At 41.0% G+C, this 25,620-nt stretch overlaps 4 protein-coding genes across 4 annotated transcripts; all 4 read right to left on the reverse strand.

The window, feature by feature from the left end:
* On the reverse strand, positions 1 to 1,340 carry LOC109949942 (inactive TPR repeat-containing thioredoxin TTL3-like). The gene is made up of 2 exons (XM_020566968.1): positions 642 to 1,340; positions 1 to 428 (listed from the first exon to the last, which is right to left on the reverse strand). Exons 1-2 carry the CDS (start codon positions 938 to 940, stop codon positions 173 to 175), a joined length of 555 nt encoding a protein of 184 aa, XP_020422557.1. The 5' UTR covers positions 941 to 1,340; the 3' UTR covers positions 1 to 172.
* LOC18773115 (18.1 kDa class I heat shock protein) lies at positions 2,601 to 3,421 on the reverse strand. The gene has a single exon (XM_007206010.2). It carries the CDS (start codon positions 3,335 to 3,337, stop codon positions 2,876 to 2,878), a length of 462 nt encoding a protein of 153 aa, XP_007206072.1. The 5' UTR covers positions 3,338 to 3,421; the 3' UTR covers positions 2,601 to 2,875.
* On the reverse strand, positions 3,613 to 5,673 carry LOC18772998 (7-deoxyloganetic acid glucosyltransferase). Its single transcript, XM_020567443.1, has 2 exons — positions 4,807 to 5,673; positions 3,613 to 4,710 (listed from the first exon to the last, which is right to left on the reverse strand). The coding sequence occupies exons 1-2, from the start codon at positions 5,306 to 5,308 to the stop codon at positions 3,788 to 3,790; spliced, it is 1,425 nt and encodes a 474-aa protein (XP_020423032.1). The 5' UTR covers positions 5,309 to 5,673; the 3' UTR covers positions 3,613 to 3,787.
* LOC18774680 (7-deoxyloganetic acid glucosyltransferase) lies at positions 6,340 to 23,551 on the reverse strand. Its single transcript, XM_020565365.1, has 2 exons — positions 22,780 to 23,551; positions 6,340 to 7,388 (listed from the first exon to the last, which is right to left on the reverse strand). The coding sequence occupies exons 1-2, from the start codon at positions 22,835 to 22,837 to the stop codon at positions 6,466 to 6,468; spliced, it is 981 nt and encodes a 326-aa protein (XP_020420954.1). The 5' UTR covers positions 22,838 to 23,551; the 3' UTR covers positions 6,340 to 6,465.

Consider the following 25,620-nt stretch of genomic DNA (forward strand, 5'->3'; position numbering starts at 1 on the left):
TCTGAAGAAAAAAGACATGCCTTCACCCCCAACATCAGACATATCTTAAATCTTACAAATTCCGTCCCCATCCTCATCTCCAAAAGAAAGAGTACCTCTGTCATAAGAGTGGGCGCGCCTTAAAAGTGCTTTGTGATAATTAGGCCGTTCTCTCAGAGCTGCATTGCAATCATCAATGGCCTTTTCCCATTGTCCAAGGCTTAGACTTGCAAGACGCTCGATTGCAAAGCAAGACACTATTTGTTCGAACATATTGCAGGCCATGGCCATACTTTGTGCATGCCTCCAAGTACTTCCCATCTTCAAATAGAGCCTTTCGGTCTTTTCGAGCATCAGCAGCTCCCCTAGCTTTCCTCAGCCACTTCAGAGATTTTCGGGTTGTGTCCAAATCGACAGCTTTCTCTGCGGTGAGCACCTCTTGCTCAAATCTGAAACAAAATTAAAATTTCAGGCCTATTGTAATTTGCAGAACTGAAATAGCATAACCAAGTGGCAGCTAAGCAAAAACAATCCACCATTTAATTTATGACCATGAATGTTTGTTCAAATTGGACTAACATTAGGAATGCAATAAAAAATGTTTACGGCATCTACAAATCGAACTAGAAGAACTTATGGGGTTGCAATTACAAACCAAATACCTGGCATAAAGAATTCCAAGTCGATGATGAGCACGAGAACACGAAGGATCACATTTGATTGCTTGCAGGCACTCTTCCATTGATTCTGTTAATCTGCCTAGGCCAATCAATGATGCAGCCTTATTGTAATGGCAGGCAGCATTTTGAGGGCACAAGGCAATAGCTTTATCATAAAAAGAAATCGCGTCCAAGAAGCTGGCCCTTCTGTACTCCATATTACCCATGTTGTTAAGCCCTTCCACACTCTCATGGTATGGAGAAGAAGATTGTGAACTTAAGAAATTTAGAGCTTTTGGCATGCTCTTATTGCCAGCAGCCACATTGAACCTCCTTATAATGTTTCTGTTAGATTTATAAGGGAAAAAAAAAGTGATTTTATTATATTTGGAGGAGAATAGTACATGGCTTTGATGTAGGCTAATTGGCCTTTTATACTTAGCATATTGGCTTATTGGCCACTATATTTGATTTAGAATAGTTTGGGCTATTTGGCCCTACACTGGGATTAGTTTGGACTATTTGGCCCTTATAAGCTAATTGGCCCTTATACTTTGATTGGTGAGCTTATTGACTCTCAACATAGTTTGATTTGGGTAGCTCTTGACTCCCTAATAGTTTGGGAGTTGATTGGTTCTACTCCCACATAGATTGGGAGTTGATTGGTTCACTCCCACATAGATTGGGAGTTCTATTAGTTGACTCCCCCTTGTATGATTATTTGTATGTCTATTTATAGACATGATCCATCGCCACACTTTGGTCCACCGACTTAGGAAGACTAACCCCAGCCACATATGTTTGGCTTTCTCTAGATAGTTCTCCAAGGTTGCATGTGGCTGCCGACTTCCCATCAAGCTTATGGCACTTTCTTCAAGCTTCTAGATTTTTCCACACATTTCTTTTGCACAAATGTGCATTATTGCATTATTTTCAACAGTTTCCATGCCCATAATGACATCTTCCAAGGCCTAATACATGGTTTTTAGGCCTTGCTTCAATTGCTTGGCCATCTTTGAAATTCTGAGGAGATTTACATATGTTCCCAAGTGAAACACTTCTTTGATGATGAGCCTTAGCCTTCTCGTCCGCGACCAAATTCCTGTTCTTTATAGCTTCACATGTTCTAGAGCTCTCTTTCTTAGATTTGGAGCTCCCTTCATTTGACAAACTCGAATTACACGGAGACGACAAGAAACCATTAGAAGCATCATTACCTTTGTAGCTCTCTGTTTTGTTCTGTCTATGATCAGAGCAATCCATCTCAGCATTCTTCACTTGGACATCCCATCTTCGCGGCCCGTGCTCCTTTGTTTTCCAAAAAAGAACCCCACAGGTGCCAAGAAACATTTTTTCATAAAACAAAAAGAAAACAAACCTCGAGAAACCAAAGATACAGAGTACCAAATACCCACAAGAAAACCTAGTTGGAGTCTCAAAACAAAGAACAAAATGAAACTGGAAATTCAAGTCTAGATAGTGACGAAGCTATTGTACATAGCAAGTAGTGTTGTTCCAAATAATAAAAAATTGTGGGATTTGAAACTTTGAAAGACATAATCGAAGGGAAATGTTTGATGACACACTTTGTTTTCGTTGTGGATTCCTATAGTGCAGGAACATAATTGGAAATTGAGTGAAAAAAAACCATCCATCATTTTCTCTGTCTTATCTTCCATGCGTTAATTGATTTTGCACGTGGTTAGTATGGGATAATTGAAAAACAAAATTGAGGGGAAAGTTAATGCTATATATTATATTTCCAAATCCATCAATATCAAGATAAAATTTTGATGAAATTTGATATAATGTTTGATTTGGATGAATTAGTGGATTTAAAAGAGTGTTTTTTTTTTACTTATTTCTCCATGATCATCACAACTTCTGGACTGATAGATAAGTGAATAGCTATGAAACTGCTCATCAGAAAATAGACTTTAAAGACATTACCTTATGAAATTATGTTCATCATGATCTGATATAGAAAGTTCAAAATAAACATATCTGTTTTTGTACAAACGATAGTTTAAACTGCTCTAAATTACATGACGAAAAAATTAAACTCAAGTACAATAGGGACGGCATATTGCCATATGGCTTAACTCACAACTGCAAAGCAAACAAATCAGAAAACTGTTTTATAGCCAAATGGAGTAGGATCATTATTCGTTTGTTATATTAATTCATGGAACCATGCTACACTTGGTTTATAATAACCAAATTTATAATAACAATTCTTAGTGCCCAGAAATTTGAACGGCTCTGGTTGCATGAGGGTAGCAATTAACCTTCTCCTTAGGAACCGTGACAGTGAGCTCTCCATTTTCCATGAACACCTTCATCTTGTCAGCCTTGGCATTCTCAGGCAAACTCAAACGCCTGATGAACTTGCCGCTGCTCCTTTCGATGCGGTGCCAATGGTCCCTCTTCTCTTCTCTCTCCACATTTTTCTCCCCCCTAATGCGAAGAACCTTACCCTCCTCCACATCCACCTTTATTTCTTCTCTCCTGAAGCCTGGAAGATCTTCCTTGAGTACATATGCGTGCCCATCTGAGGTCTCCTTCCAATCAATCATGGAGTTGGTGAAGGAGGTTGCTTCTCTTGGAAATCCATAGTGGAATTCCTGAAATGGGTCCCAAACATCGTGGCAGAAAGGATCATAGTGACCAACAAAAATGGTACTAGGAATTAATGCCATGATCTTTGTTAAAAAAAAGAAGGGACACACACGCACTGGCTAGCTTGCTTGAATTTCTCAGTGCTGTGAAGTTGAGGGGGAGTAGAAAGCTGATTTATAGGCCAAAATCGAATGGTTGGAAGGAGAAGGATATAGTGATGTGAAAAATATCTATGGCAACGGTGCACATATTGCTGAAATTTCTGGAGAGAGAATCCTCTTTATGAAAGAAAAGATAATTATGCATGGAATAATATGCTATTGCTGTGTCATTGTCATGAGAGCATTTCTTTTTATTTTTTCTTCTTCCTGGGTTTTTCACATTATTTGTGTCTCCCATGATAATTTGCCACACATGGAGCTGCAAGTTTTAATTGATCAGTGTTACAAGTTACAACCAAAAGAAAACAACCATATTTCAATGCAACAAATGCGAAAGGAATGAAACAACACAAGAAATTCTAGTGAAAACTAGTTGTGGTGTTGCAAACTTCGAATGTATTCGATGAGCTGCTCCAAGTTGTTGTGGGAAGATCCACCTTTGACGACACTGTCACGAGCCAATTTGGAAATGGTGTCTATGGAGCTCTGGATCTCCTCCCTTTTGGGTCCCATCAAAGTTTGGATCATGGTTTCAATGTTGCATCTGTCACAAATTTCATTCAATTGGAGACCAATTTTCCACTTCTGACTAACAGTTCTGCTAATAATATAATGGTCCCCCAAATTGGGCCAACAGATCATAGGAAGCCCAGCCACAATGCTCTCAAGCGTCGAGTTCCAGCCACTGTGAGTCAAAAACCCACCCACTGCTTTGTGGGCCAAGACCTCCTCTTGCGAAACCCAATCGACTATGTAACCTCTTTCTTTTGTACCAATTTCAAGCTCGGCTGGTATTTGATGGGCCCCATATATGATGTCAGATCTTATAACCCACATGAAGGGGTGTCCACTATTGACCAGACCGTACCAAAACTCTATCATTTGGGCACGTGTCAAGTTGACCAAAGTCCCGAAGCTGACGTAGATAACAGACCTGGACGGCTGGGAATCAAGCCATGTCATGCAATTTGGGTCGCTTTTCCAAAGACCGCCGTGGGATGCTAGACTCTTGGACACATTACCTATTTGAGCATTGAGGAGGGCGTGGAGTGGTCCGAGGGTGTAAATTTTGGGAAACATGAGGGCCATGTGGGAGAGACACGAAGCGTCGAGCTCATAAACTGTGTCGAGGATGAGAGCTGAGGCTCGCCTTTGGGCTTGGGTCCAGTTGATGGCGAATTGAAGAGCTGGGTGGTTAGCTTGTTTGACTCTGCAAAAACTTGGCAAGTCTTGACGATGCAAAGGGCCATCCATTCCAGACACTCCGGTAATTTCCACACTCATGTCATCATCTGTTGTGTAACAAACTTAAATGTTAGAAACTCACAAATCAAATCATTACAAGCCAGTTAATTAGGTTATCTTCATATTCTCTCTTTGTCCCTGACCTGGAAAAGGAAGTTGTCCTTGCTCAATGAGGTCCGGGAGACAAAGACAAGTCCACAAGTAACGAGCACAAGGAACGTTATAACTAAGAACGGGAATCTCCAACTCCTCCGCCAAGTCAAACGCAAAAGTGACGAGCCCGTCTGTTATAATACAGTTGAGAGGCGGCGCCGGAGCATCATTTGACTCGGCCTTGATCGAAATGGTTTCGAGGAGCTCCCGGAAATGAGGCCTAATGGACGTCTTCAACGCTATCAACAACTCGCCATTCAAGGCACGGGGGTGGTCGTCGGGGAGGCCGTCGGAGATGGACTCGAAGTGGAGGGTTGGGAAATGGGTGGAGAGCGCTTCGGGGTTGGCCAAGCGCTTGTGGTTGTGGTGGGTGTTGACGAAGGTGACGTGAAAGCCTGCATGGCAGAGAAGCTCTGCTAAGCACAGCAATGGCTTGATGTGGCCTTGGAGTGGGAAGGGAAAGATCACTACGAGAGATTGCTTCCCTGCCATTGCCAATTTGCCAGCAGTTGTGTATTTGTGTGTGTATATATATAGCTTCTTGCTTGCTTTCTTCCTCTCAGGCTTTCATAATTCTAAGTCAATTATATACCGCCTAGGTACAGGAGGGGGTTACATATGGTCGCTGAAGACGGCATATAAAATTCCATGCGTGGAAAGCTATAAACATAATTAAACCAAGATAAGTCGTATAACGGGTGCGGCCACCGTAATTACGTGTACTATTAATTAACACATAATATATAAACTAAAATAAAATAGATGCACTCTATCTTAGTTGACCCAAAAAAAAAAAAAGTAATTTAAGAACAGTGGAAAAGGAGACTTTTTGTATTACATGATTGGGATGCATGGTATTCATTTTTGACGGATTCATGAATCTTACCTCATAAAGTCATAGTGTAAAAGTTTCAAAAAAAATTAAGATGAAAAGAACATTGAAATTGAAACGGTACTTTTATTTATAATTCATGTAAAAAACAACATTACAAGCTACAATTGCTCATGACGAGATTTCATATTTTGAAAATATAGCATTGTAGCTTCATTTTCAATATAAGCAAAAACATGGCAGGAATATTACAATGATTAGCTTATAACTAATCAAGCTTAAGACTAACTAAACATAAAAGAATTAGTTATGGTAGTTATGAGCTAAAATATTCTGTTATTATGTTTATGGCATCTACAAATCGATCTTGAAGAATTATTCATTAATAATATAAATAAAATGGGCCATTATCCACCACCCACTAACACTCTGAGCCAGGTTTTGTCAACATATTACAACCAACTAATTCAAAATAAAACAAGCATATATTTCAATGATACATATATACTAGCACACACGAACAAGACATATAAACTTAAGCAATCTACTTGATACACAATTTCTTTATTAGGTCTTCAATAAGTTTCACCACGTTGTTGTACGATGTACGAGCCAGCTTCACAAACAGCATTCTGAGCCAATTTTGCGAACCTCTCCACAGATTTGGGAATGTGCTCACTTGCATGATCTTCCCTCAAATCCCTTACATCAGACTTATCCTTCATATCAAACCCACTCTTCCAAACCTCATCACCAGATAACACAACAAATTATTCCAATGAAAAGTGAAATATAATATCACCAGCTAGCTAGCTAGCTAGTTCTGGTGTTGCAAATTTCTAATGTATTCGATCAGCTGCTCCAAGTTGTTGTGAGAAGATCCACCTTCGGCAACACTGTCACGAGCCAATTTCGAAATGGCATCCATGGAGCTCTGGATCTCCTCCCCTTTGGGTCCCATCAAAGTTTGTACCATGCTCTCAATGTTGGACCGGTCACAATTTTCATTCAATTGGAGACCAATCTTCCACTGCTGGCAAACAGTTCTGCTAATAATATAATGGTCCCCAAACTTCGGCCAAGAGATCATGGGCAGCCCGGCCACAATGCTTTCAAGCGTCGAGTTCCACCCACTGTGGGTCAAAAACCCACCTACCGATTTGTGGGCCAGCACCTCCTCCTGCGAAACCCAATCCACTACGTACCCTCTTTCTTTCGTACCCTTTTCCAGCTCTGTGGGAATTTGGTGGTCCCCAGATGTGATGTCGGACCTCATGACCCACAAGAATGGGTGTCCACTGTTGACCAGGCCGTACCAAAACTCTATCACCTGGGCACGTGTCAAGTGGACCAAAGTCCCGAAGCTGACGTAGATAACTGATTTGGATGGCTGGGAGTCAAGCCACGTCATGCAGTTTAGGTCGCTTTTCCAAAGAGAGCCGTGAGATGCTAGACCTCGGGACACATCACCTATTTGGGAGTTGAGGAGAGCGTGGAGTGGTCCGAGGGTGTAAATCTTGGAAAATATGGGGGCCATGTGGGAGAGGATTTGAGCATCGAGCTCAGAAACTGTGTCGAGAATGAGAGCCGAGGCTCGTTTTAGGATTTGGCACTCGTTGATAAAGAATTGAAGAGTTGGGTGGTTAGCTTGTTTGACTAGGCAAAAACCTGGCAAGTCTTGACGATACAAAAGGCCTTCCATTCCGGGGACTCCAGTAATTTCCACAGTCATGTCATCATCTGTTTATAACTCACAAATCACTGTAGACAAAGAAATTTTGGTGCAATAAATTTCATTGACAAGAAAATAATTAGGGTTCGGTGGATTAAATCGTGGGCCCCGTAATTCGCCCACGTGGCGTGTGACTCATCAAGATCGAATTAGTTGTCAAAAATGACAAATGGCGACATCCGACGGAGTGCATCAAACGGTTCAAGATGAAGACAAAATTAAAGGAAAGAATCTTCTGTGATTGACTTTGATTTAAATCAAATATTAATCAGGTTAATCAATTAAAGATAATCTGGTTAAATTGCCAGATTATGGGAATTGATTTAAATCAAATCAGAATCCCACAAATCAAGGTTTTAAATAGAAAAAGTTATTTAGGTCAAGCAGCCGACAAAAGCCTATAAATAGGAGGCTTCAAGACGAAAGAGAAGGTCAGAGAAAAAAAAACCTAACACTCAGAAGAAACAGAAAACTCTCTGCATTCTTCACCCTACTTTGGAAGAGCCACCAAGCACATCAAATACGTGCCGGTTCCTTCACCATAGAAAAAATCCCAAACACCAAACAAGCTTCGTTCTACCCGTTTGATCAAGATCAAGTCTCTACGACCCTTGTATCAAACACAAATTTTCTTTAAACACTTTGGAGATCGAATCAGAGGATTCAATACAGAGATTGTAACCCTAAATTTCATTAATACAAAATTATTTTGTACACGTGTTCTTGTCTCATTTGTCGCAGGAAATTCGTGTTTACAAATTTGGCACGCCCAGTGGGACTATCTCTGCCTCTCATCTCTTTCTCCAGTTCCAAAATCAATCAACACACCAAAAACGATGGCTTCCAAGAAGATTCAATCCGTTCCCTCGACGAGAGGCAAAAGCATGAGCGCCTCCTTCTCAAGCGGAGATTCTGCTGGGGTCGTCACCCGGAGCAAGGCCAAGGCGATACCCGCAACTCAACATGTTACTTCCATACCGACTCAAGCCAAGGCGAAAGATGTTCACCGAAGGCGCGAACCGGTTATCAATTTGGCCTCATTGGGGCAAAAGAAGAATACCTCTCGGGCGGATGAGAGAAACTCTCGGAGTGAAGGGAGGAGTTTTTCGAGTTCGAAGAATTCGAGAGAACGCTCACTCTCACCTATTTCAGACGCTGACTCGAGCACATGCTCATACCATGGATCCCCGCCTGACGATCAACAGAAGAAGCTTACCTCGGTATCCGTAGGTGAGTCTTATTCTATGGCTATGCAGGTCATGGTGACGGGAGCTATGTCTATTGAAGAACAGCTGGCCCATATGAGCGAAGCGGTCACCAAACTGACTAAGATGGTCGAGGAGAAGGATGCGCAGATTGCTTCTCTCCTCAACAACAAGTGGGAAGTGCATCAGGATAAGGAGCCTGGTCAAGACGCACACAAGAAAGGACCACATCATGAGGCTGAATCCATCGAGAAAGGATTGGGTCATGAAACAGAGTCGGGTGAGAAGTCGCACGGAAAAGGTGACGCTGCCTCGGTAGGGTCTTTGTCGGTCCAACAACTTCAGGACATGATCGCAAACACCATCAGGGTTCAATACGGAGCACCTTCCCGAGACACGCTCATGTATTCTAAGCCATACACCAGGAGGATAGACAACTTGCGGATGCCAACAGGATATCAACCTCCCAAATTCCAACAGTTCGATGGAAATGGCAACCCAAAACAACATGTTGCACATTTCGTCGAAACATGCAATAATGCCGGGACAGAGGGTGACCACCTGGTGAAACAATTTGTTCGTTCCTTGAAAGAAAATGCATTTGATTGGTATATAGACTTGGAGTCCGATTCCCTTGATAGTTGGGATCAGATGGAGCGAGAATTCTTAAACAGATTCTATAGCACTCGTCGCACTGTGAGTATGATGGAACTCACAAATACCAAGCAATGGAAAGATGAACTTGTCGTCGATTACATCAATCGATGGCGCTCGTTAAGCCTGGATTGCAAAGATAGGCTTTTGGAGTTATCGGCGGTTGAGATGTGCATTCAAGGAATGCATTGGGGGTTACTTTACATTCTACAAGGAATTAAACCCCGCACGTTTGAGGAGCTAGCCACTCGTGCCCATGATATGGAGTTGAGTATAGCTAGTCACGGAGGAAAGCATGAGCCAGTCATGGAGCAAAGAAAGGAGAAAGTCTTTGGACAAAAGACAGATAAGCCTGTCAAGAAGCCTACTAAGGAAGCAATGACAATAAACACCGTCCCCGTCAAAATCTCCACCCGAGACAAAAAGAAAGAAGTCAAAAGGATGGAGCCATCTCGAGAAGTGGATAGACGTCGACGTACTTTGAAGGAGTTAGAGGAAAAAACGTACCCTTTCCCTGACTCCGATGTCGCAGGTATGCTCGAGGACTTGCTTGAAAAGAAGGTGATCGAATTGCCGGAATGTAAGCGGCCTGAAGAGATGAATCGAGTCAATGACCCTAAGTTTTGCAAATACCACCGAATTGTCAGCCATCCGGTAGAGAAGTGCTTCGTGTTGAAGGAGCTAATTATGAACTTGGCTAGGCAAGGAAGGATTGAGTTGGACATTGACGAAATCGCAGATGCGAACGTTGCCACAATTGTGTTTGGATCCTTCGATCCAATGCCACTGCCCGCATTGTCGAAAAGATTGGAATTCCAAACAACAAGGGGCATACGCCAGGTGACTGATCCGTGTACCGAAGAAGTGGCGGGCAAACCGAACAATCAAGGTGGTGATGGCTTCGTTGGTGACTCATCTTTCGATGACAATGAAGGATGGACGCTCGTTACCCGGCGGAAACCTCGTACGAAGCGCATTCCTCAACGACAAAATACTCAATCAAAGAGGGAGCGGCGAAAAAGGAGTTCGCACAAACGCTCTAAAACCAAAACCAGAATAATGGTGAAGAGAGATTCTGGCCAAGAAAATGGACCACTAATCCAAGAACCACGAATTCCAATTACGCTAGAAGAATACTTTCCCAAAATGTTCTTCGTAAGAGGACCAACGGAGACTGTTCATATGACAACTTGCTATCAAGTGGATGACGAAGATGTCTCGGAAGGAAGATCTGAAACTCATGAAGAGCAGAAGGTCCTAACACAGGTAGAAGATTCACCATCACACTTCAATATTGAGGAAGTGGTGGAACTTCCTGAAGCAATACGCATAGCATTGGTAAAGACGTTGATGGATCTCAATATTCATCCAAATCAAATAAGAGAGGCCAAAAAATTAGAGCCTGAGTCTCAAGACCGTGCTATCTGTTGTGCGACATGTGCTTCCATCACATTCACCGATGAAGATCTTTTGTTAGGGTCTAAACCACACAACCGTCCGCTTTTCGTGTCCGGGTATGTACGAGAACAGAAACTCAGCCGCATGCTCGTGGATGGAGGTTCAGCAGTAAACATAATGCCTAAATCCACAATGATAAAGTTAGGCATCACCGTGGACGAATTGTCTCGAAGTCGTCTCATGATTCAAGGCTTTAATTAAGGAGGGCAAAGAGCCATGGGCATGATCAGAATTGAGCTCGTGATAGGCGACCTAAAGTCAAACACCCTATTTCACGTAATTGATGCTAAGACTTCCTACAATCTTCTCTTAGGAAGGCCGTGGGTACATGAAAATGGGATAGTACCTTCAACTTTACATCAATGTTTCAAGTTTTACAGAGGTGGAGTGAAGAAAATCCTAGGTGATGTCAAGCCATTCACTGAAGCTGAATCCTATTTCGCCGACGCCAAGTTCTACATCGATGAAGACATGGCATCTGAAGTTATTCCCGTTGAGGTTCACTCAACTGGCCAGGCCATACCAAGAAAAGATGAGCAATCAAAGTGCCTTTTCGCTTAAGAAAATAGCTATAACAAGCCAAAAAGCACTGCCTTTGGACAAATGGGATCACCACCGATAGATTCACGGAAGGTATCTATCCCTGTTCTTCGTTATGTCTCATCATCCCGAAGGAAGGAAGGTCAATCCCCATTTGGAGAAGAAGTGAAACCAAGGAAGTTAGGGAAAAGTGACATGAAGTTCTTGAAGGAGTCTACAACCATGCCTTTACCCAAGTTGAGCAATTCAGATGTGTCGAAATCTTCAGTACCAGGGTTCGTCAGACCATTACAAGATGCAACAAGACGTGAATATCTTCCGGTCAAAAGAACTAAAGAAGGTTTTGATCCTAATGCTTATAAGCTCATGTCAAAAGCAGGTTATGACTTCGGCTTGTCTTCCTCGCTGGGAGAGCTTAATCCAGATGTCACAGGAGAAAGGACACATGGCCTTAGCGAAACCCAAAAGAAGTTGAAGGAGCAGGGTTACACAATCGACTCAGCTCGAACAGGCCTAGGTTTTACTCCTGTCGCACCTGTTAAGATCTCTGCTAGAAGAAAAGAAAAGAAGGCAGAAGCTCAACACATTAGTGTCGAAGTGGTTGAGGAGGAAGAAGAACCAAAGGCTATTAAGAGAGCCTCAGTGTTCGACCGTTTAGCCAAGCCTACTCAGCGGACTTCAGTTTTTGACCGCATCAAAAAATCGACACCACGACCTTCTGTGTTCAAGAGGATATCTGGACATAAGAATCAAAGGGGAATTCAATCAGCTCCGTGCAGATCAGCACTAGAAAGACTCGGAGTTCCAAGCCAACCGTCTGAAGAGAAAAGCCAGCGAGAGTTGGAAAGTGGAGTTGTTGTTGATTCGACGAAAGATAATGAAATCCGGAGCCTGATCCCGTCACGTATGAAACGTCTCTCAACACTAGATGTAACTTCAGGTGACCAACTCAAAGTGAAACGACGAACAATCATACAAACTCGGAAAGCTTTGAGTCAACAAAATGAAAGTGATGATGAAGTAGAGATTCTAGCTGTTCATCACGTTACGATTAAAGAGCTCAATGAAGAGGAACCTTTCGAGGATGAGGCTCATGACGCTCCTGCTGCATTAGAAGATGGGGGCCAAGCGACTGTTGATGAATTAAAAGAGCTCGACTTGGGCACAAATGAAGACCCAAGACCTATCTTCGTTAGTGCACTTTTGAATCGTAGTGAAGAGGAATCATATCATCAGCTGTTGCTTGAGTATAAAGATGTCTTTGCTTGGACGTATAAAGAGATGCCAGGCCTCGATCCGAAAGTTGCGGTTCACCACCTTGCAGTCAAACCTGGAGCGCGTCCAATCAAACAAACTCAACGTCGCTTCCGTCCGGAGCTCTTAAGTCAAATCGAAGCCGAAGTTGACAAGTTGATCGCTGCCGGATTTATTAGGGAGGTGAAATACCCGACGTGGATAGCGAACATTGTTCCGGTAAAGAAGAAAATCACAGGGCAAATTCGTATTTGTGTTGACTTCCGAGACTTAAACGAGGCTTGCCCAAAGGATGACTTTCCATTGCCCATAATTGAGCTCATGGTCGATGCAACTACAGGTCATGAAGCCTTATCTTTCATGGATGGCTCATCTGGATACAATCAAATAAGAATGTCGCCAGAGGACGAAGAACTCACGGCCTTCCGCACTCCAAAAGGAATTTACTGTTACAAGGTGATGCCATTTGGCCTCAAAAATGCAGGTGCGACCTATCAACGTACAATGCAAAAGATCTTTGGTGACATGCTTCACAAGAATGTCGAGTGCTACGTTGATGACTTGGTGATCAAGTCAAAAAGAAGGGAAGATCACTTGAAAGATTTGAGAACAGTATTTAACAGATTGCGGAAGTACCAACTCAAGATGAACCCTTTGAAGTGTGCTTTCGGCGTCACGTCAGGTAAATTCCTTGGTTTCATCGTTAAACATCGAGGCATCGAAGTAGATCAGACTAAGATTAAAGCCATCCGAGATATGCCCGAGCCAAGAAATTTACGTTAGTTGAAAAGTTTACAAGGACGCCTCGCGTTTATTCGGCGATTCATCTCAAACTTAGCAGGGAGGTGTCAACCATTCAGTCGCCTTATGAAAAAGGATGTTCCATTTGTTTGGGATGAAGCTTGTCACAATGCCTTTGAAAGCATAAAGAAGTACCTATCGAGTTCACCACTATTAGGAGCTCCTATTCCAGGCAAACAACTCAAATTGTACATTGCGGCTCAAGAAAGGTCAATTGGAGCCCTTTTAGCACAAGAGAATGAGTCACACAAAGAGCAAGCACTCTACTATCTAAGCCGAACGCTTACTGGTCCCGAACTAAACTACACGCCTATAGAAAAGACGTGTCTTGCACTTGTTTTTGCTATCCAAAAGTTAAGGCACTACATGCAAGCATTCACAGTCCATCTAATTGCACGAGCTGACCCGGTGAGGTACGTTATGTCAAAACCAGTCTTGACGGGGTGTTTGGCCAAGTGGGCGTTACTTCTCAATCAGTATGAAATCATCTACACTCCAGCAAAGGCGATTAAGGGGCAAGCTGTTGCAGACTTCCTAGCCGATCATCCAATTCCAGCAGACTGGGAAATTTCAGATGACCTGCCCGACGAACAAGTCTTCTTCGCTGGCGTTTCTTCTGCTTGGATGATGTTCTTTGATGGATCGGCTCGTAAAGACGGGGCGGGGGCTGGCGTAGTCTTCGTATCACCCGAGAAACACGTATTGCCCTATTCATTCTCCTTAAGTGAACTTTGCTCGAACAACGTTGCAGAATACCAAGCTTTGATCATGGGCTTACAAATGGCTGTGGAGATGAAGATATCAAGCTTAGAAGTATATGGTGACTCCATGTTAGTGATCAACCAACTACTAACTCACTATGAAGTTAGAAAGGATGATTTAATTCCATACCACCAATTAGCCACGCAATTACTAGAAAGATTTGACTTCGTGACGCTGGAGCATGTGCCAAGAAAAGATAACCAAATGGCAGATGCCTTAGCCAACCTTGCCGCTACATTGGCATTGACAAAAGATGAAGCAATAAATCTTCCAGTTTGCCAACGTTGGATCGTTCCATTAACGCTTGGGACATCGCAAGAAGGAGTCAACGTTATCTCGGTACTATCCATTGACGTTGATGACTGGAGACAACCTTTAATTGAGTATCTTGAGCATGGGAAACTGCCAGATGATTCAAGACATCGATCAGAGGTACGACGTCGGGCACCTCGATTCATTTATTACAAAGAAATTCTCTACCGTCGTTCATTTGAAGGCGTATTTCTAAGATGCTTGGACGAAGAAGATGCATTCAAAGCAATGGAGGAGGCTCACTCAGGAATTTGTGGAGCACATCAATCAGGGCCAAAGTTACATTTCCAAATAAAACAGATGGGCTACTATTGGCCGACTATGGTCAAGGATTGCATGGATTATGTGAAGAAATGCCAAGCATGTCAATTCCATGCCAACTTTATCCATCAACCGCCGGAGCCGCTACATCATACAATTACTTCATGGCCATTTGATGCGTGGGGTCTTGATGTGGTGGGACCAATAGCACCTAAATCTTCCGACGGTCATTCTTACATCCTTGCAGCCACAGACTACTTCTCAAAATGGGCGGAAGCTGTGCCTCTAAAGGAAGTGAAGAAAGAAAATGTAGTGAGCTTTATCAAGGTAAACATCATTAATCGGTATGGTGTGCCACGCTACATCATCACAGATAATGGCAAGCCATTCTCGAATCGGTTGATGGATAAATTGTGTGAAGACTTTGGTTTCAAACAACGCAACTCTTCAATGTACAACGCACCAGCCAATGGTCTTGCGGAAGCGTTCAACAAAACTCTTTGCAGCCTGTTGAAGAAAGTTGTTGGAAGAACCAAGAAAGATTGGCATGAAAGGATAAATGAAGCTTTATGGGCTTATAGGACGACATACCGGACGCCTACTCAGGCTACACCGTACTCACTCGTGTATGGCGTGGAAGCAGTTTTGCCTCTAGAAAGTCAACTTCCATCATTGAGGATTGCCATACAAGAGGGATTGACTGATGAAGAGAATGCGAAGCTACGTCTCCAAGAGTTAGAAGCACTAGACGAAAAGCGACTTGAAGCGCAACAACGCTTAGAGTGTTATCAAGCCCGGCTTTCAAATGCTTTTAACAAGAAAGTACGCCCCAGATCTTTTCAGGTGGGAGATCTCGTCCTCGCATTACGTAGACCTATCATCACAACACACAAAACCGGAAGCAAATTTACTTCGAAATGGGATGGGCCCTACGTAGTACAAAAAGTATACACAAGTGGCGCTTACAAGATTATAGCAGAGGATGGTTTAAGAATTGGCCCTATCAACGGAAAATTCTTGAAATGATACTATGCATGAAGTGACTACCAGCTCCTGGCCCGCATGAGCCTAAACTGCGTACGGCACCCTGAAAAAAAAAATAGCTCGTTGGATTGAAAACCCGAAAAGGCGGTCTAAGCAAAAAAAAATTAGAGCGCAAGAAAGTCCGTTGAACTGAAAACCCGAAAGGGCGGTTCAAGCAAAAGTTAGGGCACAAAAACAAAAACAAAAATCCTTTGAACTACGTGATGACTTGATCCCTTTTCATCGAGGGTACGTAGGCAGCTTGGACAAATAATTCCAAGTTTAGTCACATCAAAATAAAAACAAAGGGTTTTCCACGTCAACCCGAACCATTAAAAAAAATGAAATGAGAAAATGCTTTTATTTCATCATGAAAGTTATTTAGTAAACATCAACACTTTGACAAGTTCAAAGAGAAATATAATAAAGCAAAGAAAGTTTACAACAGCAGAATTTGCTATTCCCAAGACAAATCCTTGAAGCCGTTACGCAGTCTCTCAAAAGAAACTCGTAATGTATCTAAAGTCTCGGCATCTGCAGCTGATAGTACAGGAGCTTCTTCAACCGTGGTCTTATCCTCTCTCAAGCGGGTGACCTCACCATGATGATAAGAAAGCTGTGCATCATTCTCTGAAAGTGATCCGTTTAGTTGGCGCAATCTTAACTCCAATTGTTCTTGTTCCCTCTTCAACTCCTCCATACGCATATTGGCAGATTGAATAGACTTAAGTATAGAAGACTGATGAACTTCTTCAGCTTGTTGCAGAGCCAAGGCAACAGAAAGTGAAGAGTCAACTGCGGCTAAACGATCGCTTTAAGCCTCGAGAGATAGCTTTTGGGAGTAAGTAGAGTGCGCAGAATGATAGTCAACTGCAGTCACCATAAGCGCATCGATCATAGCTCGTAAAGATGAGACGTTCGCCCCTACATTGTCAAGAGTAGTCATCAACTTGCCAAGCTCATCTTTGAATGAGGGAAGCCTTTCCAATGAAGCCTTCAAGATTATGCTTTTTACTTGGTTTCCTAGAACGGAGATTACTTTGCGAAGGGTTTTGTCTGCAACACCTAATTTGGGCTCCCCACATGACATTTCAGAAGTGGACGCGTAATTAGCCGGCTTTAATAAATGTTGTTGTGCAAGTGAACCTACATTGACCGACGGGTAATGGTTAAGCAAATAGAATCAAAGATTTCTAAATACGGAGCGTGACAAAGATTGGCATTGTACCTTTTAGGCTAACACCTGAAGCACTTATCGGGCGCAACGCATCATCTTCCTCTTCAATAGGCAAATGATTAAATGGCACAAGCTCAGACACAGTAGGGACATGATGCACTACTTCTCCCTAATATATATATATATATAATTAATATATGTATGTATAGAAAAGGGGAAGCTCAAGGCAAAATAAAATGCATACCTCATTCATTAGAACCGGTTGTGAAACAGCGGGCACATCACCAAAAAACCCATCATCAAGTGGGTATGCCGCGTCCAAATCACAATAGAGAGGTCCGACACTTGTCTTCTTATGCCTAAAGTTGACTTCACTGTCTTCATTGCTACTTATATGCCCTCGCTTCAAATTGCGGATTCGTCGACTGAGTGGAATGAAATCTTCCTGAGAATCTGCTACGCTTTCTGTTTCTCCTTTATCATTAGGGACTCGAGTTGGAGGAACATCAACTGGAGGTGGGTGTTGAACTCGAGGTGCGGGAGTAGTAGAACTACCTTCAACTTCTGGATGAACTCGAAGCGCTCTACCACGGGCGAGTTTATCATGAACTAAAACTTCATTGCCATGGGACTTAAGAGATTTCGGCTGAGAAAGCGACGATGATTTGCCTGCAGTTGAGATTGTCTTTGATTTTGTCGATTCAAAGCGATGCACCTTCGACCACCAAATAACATAATCGGATGTAATCTCAAACTCCCGAATATTGTCTTTAGTGGGTAGGGTTATTGTAGATGCACTGCCAATTTTCAAACATGATTTCCAATGTGAGTACACTGATAGCACAGTCCCATTCCGGACGTCATCTTTAAGTTCTCCTGGCACATGTTGTACATAACAAAATTGTCTACTGAACCTGTGCGGGCTATAAGGTTGAATGACTCGGTAGTTTTCCTGTCGTAGAGAAACGAATCCCGAACGAAGACATATCAAATACTCAAAGTCTTCTTTAGAAATATGATCTTCATCAGTCAGTTGTTTGCATTCTGAGAACACTTTTGCTAGACGATTCATTTTCACTTTACCACAAGTCCGGAACAAAGCTCGAGCTGTCGAATCTTCAAAAAATTTTGCAGAAAGTCTCCCTGAGAACCTTGCCATGATGGGAATGGACCTCTCGGAAGATGATGTAAAATGTGTGTCGAAATATTCACCCAACCACCCATACACATAATGGAAAGGTAGAACAGTTGTGCAATTTCCTGGATCATCTGCACTAGAAATATCATTCAACCCCTTGTAAATACTGGCCAATACTGGAACTGCTAAGCTAAATGATACACCGTGCGCCATCCGACTGGCAACTTTGAAAACCCCTGGTCTAGTCAAAGTTATGTCATCTTTGGGAAATACAAATTTGCACAACCAGAAAGCAAGGAATGCAGCCAAGTAGGATCTATCCATGTCTTCATCAGCTATACCCAAATCTTCAAAAACCCCTTCCTCTTCCTCAGTACGTTTCAATGCCGCTGCAATGATACCAGACGGATCCGAGTCTTCCTTTGGCTTTTGTGACTTGTTCCGTACAGTTTTCCTTGAAGATTTTTTATACCTGAATGGCCCTCGATACCAGTACTTTATCCAAGCAGTCATTCTCACTCCAGATTTTCCTTTGGAGTCCTGTAAAATTTTGTGGTACGCTAAGAACAAGTAACGACAAATATGTGGGATATAAGGCACGCCTTTATGGTCCTTCCTGTTGAGACTTTCAGTGTTTGGAATAACTTCATCATAAAATCGACCTGTAATAGGGAGACCGCCGATTTCATGAAGATCCCAAAGGGAAATAGACATTTCTCCTTGCGATGTATGAAGAGTATTTGTCGCAGGGCACCAATACTCGCAGAAGGCTCGAATGACTGGAGCGTGTCGATCATAGCTAAATAATGAGGCAAACACTGCATTATATAGACCGACGCTCTTAAGAACCTGGGTATTTCTACTTAGCACATCTTCAAGCCATTCCCAGTAATACTCGGTAAATGTAGATTCACCAGCTGTCGGAAGAACAGAACCCCAATTCACTGCCCCATTATGGATTCGATCGCTAAGGAGTTCGAACGCCCCTAATGAATCAGTCTCTGTATGATGCGAGGACTTTAACTGTAAAACAGTGGAGTGAAGATCCCTATCTGTAGATTTGGATTTTTTGAAGCTGCTAAGTTGACAAAACACCTCTTGGGACCAAGACGGAATATGAAGATAATTGTCCACCTCAGATATCTCCGAAGCTAGGAGAGGCGTACCTACAAGCAATGTGGTACCTTCGTCCCGGCTATCACTTTCATCCTCAAGAATAGTAATGGTGCCTTTCTTAAAACACTTGAAGAAGGCCATCTATATAAGGTAAGAGACATGAAGCAATATTCAGTATCAGGCTGGTGACTTCATACCCAAACAAAAACAAAAACAAAAACAAAAAACAAAAAACAAAAAAAAAAAAGATGGGCTGCGAAAAAAAAAAATACAAAAAAAAAAAAAAAAAAAAAAAGAGCTTACTTATACAAGTTTGAAGAGCCGAGCAAAGGTGGAATGTCTCGAGAGACAATCTTCACTTGTCTTCCTCTACGTAAAGCCTAAGTGCTTGAGCGGGTTATCACCAAGTCGGAGAGATGGATCAAACCCAAGCGCTATAGGACGTCTACGTTCTTCACTTGTCCTCCACTTACGTAAAGCCTAAGCGCTTGAGCGGGTTATCACCAAGTCGGAGAGATGGATCAAACCCAAGCGGTATAGGACGTCTACGTTCTTCACTCGTCCTTCACTTACGTAAAGCCTAAGCGCTTGAGCGGGTTATCACCAAGTCGGAGAGATGGATCAAACCCAAGCGGTATAGGACGTCTACGTTCTTCACTCGTCCTCCACTTACGTAAAGCCTAAGCGCTTGAGCGGGTTATCACCAAGTCGGAGAGATAGATCAAACCCAAGCGGTATAGGACGTCCACGTTCTTCACTTTCTTTCAAAGCACCTATTATAAAAAAACATACACATATATAAATATCATCATTAAAAAAAAAGTGATAGATATGCTGCGGAAAAAAAAAAAAAAAAAAAAAGGGTTTTATTTCAGGCTGTTCGGACCAGCCCAAGCTACAGCCCAGTCCGCACAGCACCCCAGCTCGCAGCCCATGTCGCTCCAGGTCCAACTCGCAGCCCAACCAGAGCTCGTGGCCCGCATCTCCTCCTGGCCCGTTCACTCTAGCTCCAGCAGGAGGCCCAGCATCTTCTTCTCCTAGCTCGAGCCCACTTCGCACAACAAGGCCAGCGCCTCCCTTCGAGCCCGCCTTGCGCGCCAGGCCTGGGGCCTCCTTTCCAGCCCATATCGCACCTGCCTCCCTTCGAGCCCATATCTCGCCTGCCTCCAGCCATACTGACCAGGCCCTAATGCACACCTCCAGGCATGTTCCAACCCTCTTACCCATCTTGCTTCCACTCAAAAAAAAAAAAAAAAAAAGAGCTGATACAAAAACATGATGAAACAAAGAATGGGTTCAAGCCTACCAACAAGTTTCTTGATAAGCCAACAGATGAGTTCTTGTGACTGTAAAAAAATAAAAATAAAAAAAATAATAGCAACTTCAGTTTTTCAAATGGCGGCTGTAGGTATATATATATGAGAGAATCAGACAACGAGGGAAAAGAAGCAACTCTCACCACTTTGTTTGCTAAGAATTCGGATGATGCAAACTTCAAAATCGTAGACCTTCTCGCCAACAAGAGGAGTTTTTCTGCTGTTCTATTTGGTTGATCTCAATATTCATGAACATAGTGCAATTTAAAGAAACCAAAGACCATCAAAGCTCCTAGTGATGCTAGGGTTTCTCATTCCTAGTTTAGGAAAGTATGGGATTTTGTATCTTGCTTCCCAAGATCTTACCAATATTGGATATTATTAAGCTTAATAATATCAAAAAAAAAAAAAAAAAAAACCTGGAAACCAACGTTGGAAATAGGTTAGATATTCTCAATAATATCTACCACAAAAAAAAAAAAAAAAAAAAAAGGAGGAACACTTCAAGCTGCACCTCCTACATGTGAAAAGGCACATGTCTACAATGCATCATGAAGTGGGGGCAATTTGTAGACAAAGAAATTTTGGTGCAATAAATTTCATTGACAAGAAAATAATTAGGGTTCGGTAGATTAAATCGTGGGCCCCGTAATTCGCCCACGTGGCGTGTGACTCATCAAGATCGAATTAGTTGTCAAAAATGACAAATGGCGACATCCGACGGAGTGCATCAAACGGTTCAAGATGAAGACAAAATTAAAGGAAAGAATCTTCTGTGATTGACTTTGATTTAAATCAAATATTAATCAGGTTAATCAATTAAAGATAATCTGGTTAAATTGCCAGATTATGGGAATTGATTTAAATCAAATCAGAATCCCACAAATCAAGGTTTTAAATAGGAAAAGTTATTTAGGTCAAGCAGCCGACAAAAGCCTATAAATAGGAGGCTTCAAGACGAAAGAGGAGGTCAGAGAAAAAAAAACCTAGCACTCAGAAGAAACAGAAAACTCTCTGCATTCTTCACCCTACTTTGGAAGAGCCACCAAGCACATCAAATACGTGCCGGTTCCTTCACCATAGAAAAAATCCCAAACACCAAACAAGCTTCGTGCTACCCGTTTGATCAAGATCAAGTCTCTACGACCCTTGTATCAAACACAAATTTTCTTTAAACACTTTGGAGATCGAATCAGAGGATTCAATACAGAGATTGTAACCCTAAATTTCATTAATACAAAATTATTTTGTACACGTGTTCTTGTCTCATTTGTCGCAGGAAATTCGTGTTTACAATCACATTATTAAATTTATTTCTTTAAAGCGAGTTAATTAATTGTGACAGCTTTGAGCTGACGATGACTTCCAAAATATTGTATGTGCGCATGAGGATCTTAATTTTATTTATGTTTCTTATTCTCCAAAATCCTTGTAAGTTAGACAAACAAAAATTGGATAAAATAAATGTTTAATTTGATGCCGTTTAGGGTTTAGGGTTAGAATATGTGTTACATGACTTATGATATATAAGTGTTACATGCCACATTAAAAATTCGAAGCTTCCAAAATATTTTTTTGTATCACTCCATCCCCAACATGATTCTATTTCTATTTTTTTTTTTAATCTCTTTACAAATGAAAATTTGAAGTGATGGAGTATATATATAGAAATGAATAAATAAGGAGTGCTGCTATTTCCACCCACCTGTCCTATTTTCCCACCCACCTTATCTTCCCACTCACCATATAAATTTGAAAAAACACAATCCTATCTTTCCACTCACAATTATTCTTAAAATACCGTTTATTATTAATTCAAGCAAATTCTCTTTTCTGTTAACTTGTGAGTCATTTAAATTTAATCTAATGATTGAAAAGAGCAATTGTTTGCTCTAATTAGAGAGATTTGACAACCAAAATTAAACTAATAGAACATATTTTCAACATGAGCATCTGATTACATTGGAATTTGTTCCGTGGGATGAGAAGACTTTTGCCATGTCGATCATTGGGATTTGCTGGCCTCCTCCTACAAATGGGAAGAGTACATGACGACTGGAGTTTCTAATGAAGAATCCATCGTTTTGGCTCAAAAAATTTTGGGGTTGGGGTTTTAGGATGGAGATAAAATAGGAGGGAGAGGTTGAGGGTGCTTTGGATTTGACGTTTGATCTTTGTGCTTTGGATTTTTTTTAACTTTTTTTAATTTTAAGTTTGAGGCAATTGTTTTGTTTTTTAATCATTTTCCACAAGTCCTTAAAAGTCATTTTATGAAGGAGTAAATTTATCTTTAAATTTTTGAAGATAAGGTGGATGAAAAAATAGGACAGGTGGGTGGAAATAACAGCACTTTAAAATAAGAGGTGAAGTAGAGGCCCTTACCTTGAAAAGGAAGCTGGCCATCCTCAATGAGCTTGGGGAGACAAAAACAAGTCCACATGTAACGAGGTCAAGGAACGTTATAACATAGAATTGGAAGCTCCAGCTCCTCCGCCACGTCAAACGCAAAATTCACTAGCCCATCTGTTATGATACAGCTCGGAGGCGGCACCAGAACATCATTCGATTTTGCCTTAAGCGAAATGGTTTTGAGGAGCTCTCGGAAATGAGGCCTAATGGACGTCTTAAATGCCATGAAAAACTCAATGTCCAGGGCACGAGGGTGGCCCTCGGGGAAGCCATCGGAGATGTACTCAAAATGAAGGGTGGGGAAATGAGTCGAGAGCGCTTGGAGGTTGGCCAAGCGCTCATGGGTTTGGTGAGTGTTGACATAGGTGACATGAAGGCCTGCATGGCAGAGAAGCTCGGCTAAGCATAGCAAGGGCTTCATGTGACCTTGGAGTGGGAAGGGAAAGATGACTACGTGAGGTTGCTTCATTGCCATTGGGTTAATATTTTAGCTAGGTTTTCTTGCTCTTAGGGCTTTCTTAATTGTAAGTTATATCAACCTATTACAGAAGGGGTGGTATATATAGAATCTGGAGATGGCATACAAAATTGCACGGCGTGGAAAATGTCAACATAAACTTAGATGCCAATATAAGTAGTGCATACGCAGGGGTGGTCCTACCCTAAGGGTAGGGTAAGTAGCCGCCTACTCTATTTTTTGCCAAATCAAAAATTATCTAGTATTCAATACAATCAAATTTCTTTTGCCTACTCAAACCCAACCCATCAGGGGCGATCCCACCTTAAGAGCAGGCCTACTCCATTTTTTGCCAAACCAAAACTTACCCAATACCCAATACAATCAAATTTCTTCTGCCTACTCAAACCCAACATACTCAAAATTTTCCCTTTAACAAAAACAATAGCCCAGCACACTCAACTTTCTCCTTTAACAAAAACAATAAAAAGCAATATAAGCATGTGAAAGATGTGAAAGTTGTATGGAGATTTTTTTCAACGTTGACTAACATTGTGAATTCTGTTAGTGCTTCTGTTAAACGCCGTAATGAGTTAAATTTAATTCGAAAAGCTGAACTCAAAGAGCTTTTATAGTTTATATTAATTTCTTATTTATATTCTATTTTGAGTATTTGTTATTGTTCTTAATGCATTGAATATATGGCTAATATTTAATTGATTTGATGATCCGAAAGGAGACCAAGAGAAGATGTTTGGTTATTGCTTCTTATAACAAATACCATGTCTTGAATGAGTGCCTAAGAGGGACTAACATGACTCATGCAGTTTTCTTATAGGTTATTATAGAACTTAATGGGTTTTTGATTTTCTAAATCCATTCATCGAGAGAGAATGAGTTGTTAATTGAGAATACTTTTGGTTGAGCCTGAGAGGGGATATCGAATGAATTAGGAAAAGCCAACTGTCAACATGGGTAGTAATTAGGGTTAATTGGCTATAAGAATTAAGTGGAATTGGTTATGGTGAAATCGGATGCTCTAGTGTCTCATCAACTTGATTCTAAACCGTTATTTAAATTGTTATTTTTCATAATTGCTTTAATTTAATTGATAAATATTATTAATCAACTGTTTAAATACAGTTTTGAATTAATCAAAATTGGTAATTAATAGGATATTATAGTCTTCATGGGAACGACACTCTATTTATTTATTTTATTATTTGTGTGGATTGTGCACTTACAATAATTTCACAACACTAATCAAGCTTAAGATCTAATTAACTAAACTTTATTACTCGGCTATTTTATCACAAAGTAATTTCAAGCATATATAAATTGCATAGTGTACAAAACAAAAAACTCAAGATACAATTCTTGACATCTATTTATTTTTATTGGAAATAATAGTCAATATGAAGAAATGACACAAATTTGAGTTTCACATGATTTCGAAGTCAACCAATATATAGGCCAGTTCCAGCCACTCTCAATCGGCATAATATTTTTTGTACACAAAGAAAATTCTCTTAGAGCATTTCCACCAGTTAGCCCCTTGCCAAGGCAAGGGGAGCCCTAGGGCAGCTACTATTCACGTGAATAGTGGCTGCCCTAGCCCCCCTCAGCAAAGTGTGTTTCCAGCAGTTTAAGCTTGCCATGGCAAATACTATTCATTTTTTTATTTTTTTCACAACTTTTTTTACTTAAACAATTAATTTGGATAATATTTTTGGATAAGATTTTTGGGTTTCTATGTGTCAATACTATTCATATTGGATAATATTTTTGGATAAGATTTTATTTTATTAGTTGTATTGGTTGGTATTTATAGGAAAAAAAAAAAGTATGAGGAATGGGTTAATAGTGAAGAGTATTGGTTGGTATTTATAAACACTGGCGAACTCATAATTTTTGTAGCAGAGGTGCAATATTGACTAAGTATGAAAAATAATTTTTCGGAATAATCATTTTCTCAAGATAATTTTTGGCGGCTTTTATTCCTTACACATCAAATAAGAAAACTTGATTTTATGAAATTTTAATATGAAGTATATATTGACTTAATGAGCCATCATTTTTAGCCTAAATCGTATTTTGCACTAAAACCGATTTTTCATATTTTGATTTGATGGGAATTTGATTTTCTAGTATTTTTATTTGAATCCAAATAGGGTGTACTTCTTTATTTACATTGTAAACTTAAGTAAATGGAGTAATATAAAAATAAATGAAAGTAAAAGGACAAAGACATTTACTTAAATGTTGAAAATGGAAATAAGGTATAGAGAAAAAAAAATCAGTAATTTTTTGGGTATTTTTTTAAATTTTTATCCATTTTTTTTTTCATTTTTTTATTG

The sequence above is a fragment of the Prunus persica genome, chromosome G6 (genome assembly GCF_000346465.2).
Source record: "Prunus persica cultivar Lovell chromosome G6, Prunus_persica_NCBIv2, whole genome shotgun sequence".
NCBI classification, from domain to species: domain Eukaryota; kingdom Viridiplantae; phylum Streptophyta; class Magnoliopsida; order Rosales; family Rosaceae; genus Prunus; species Prunus persica.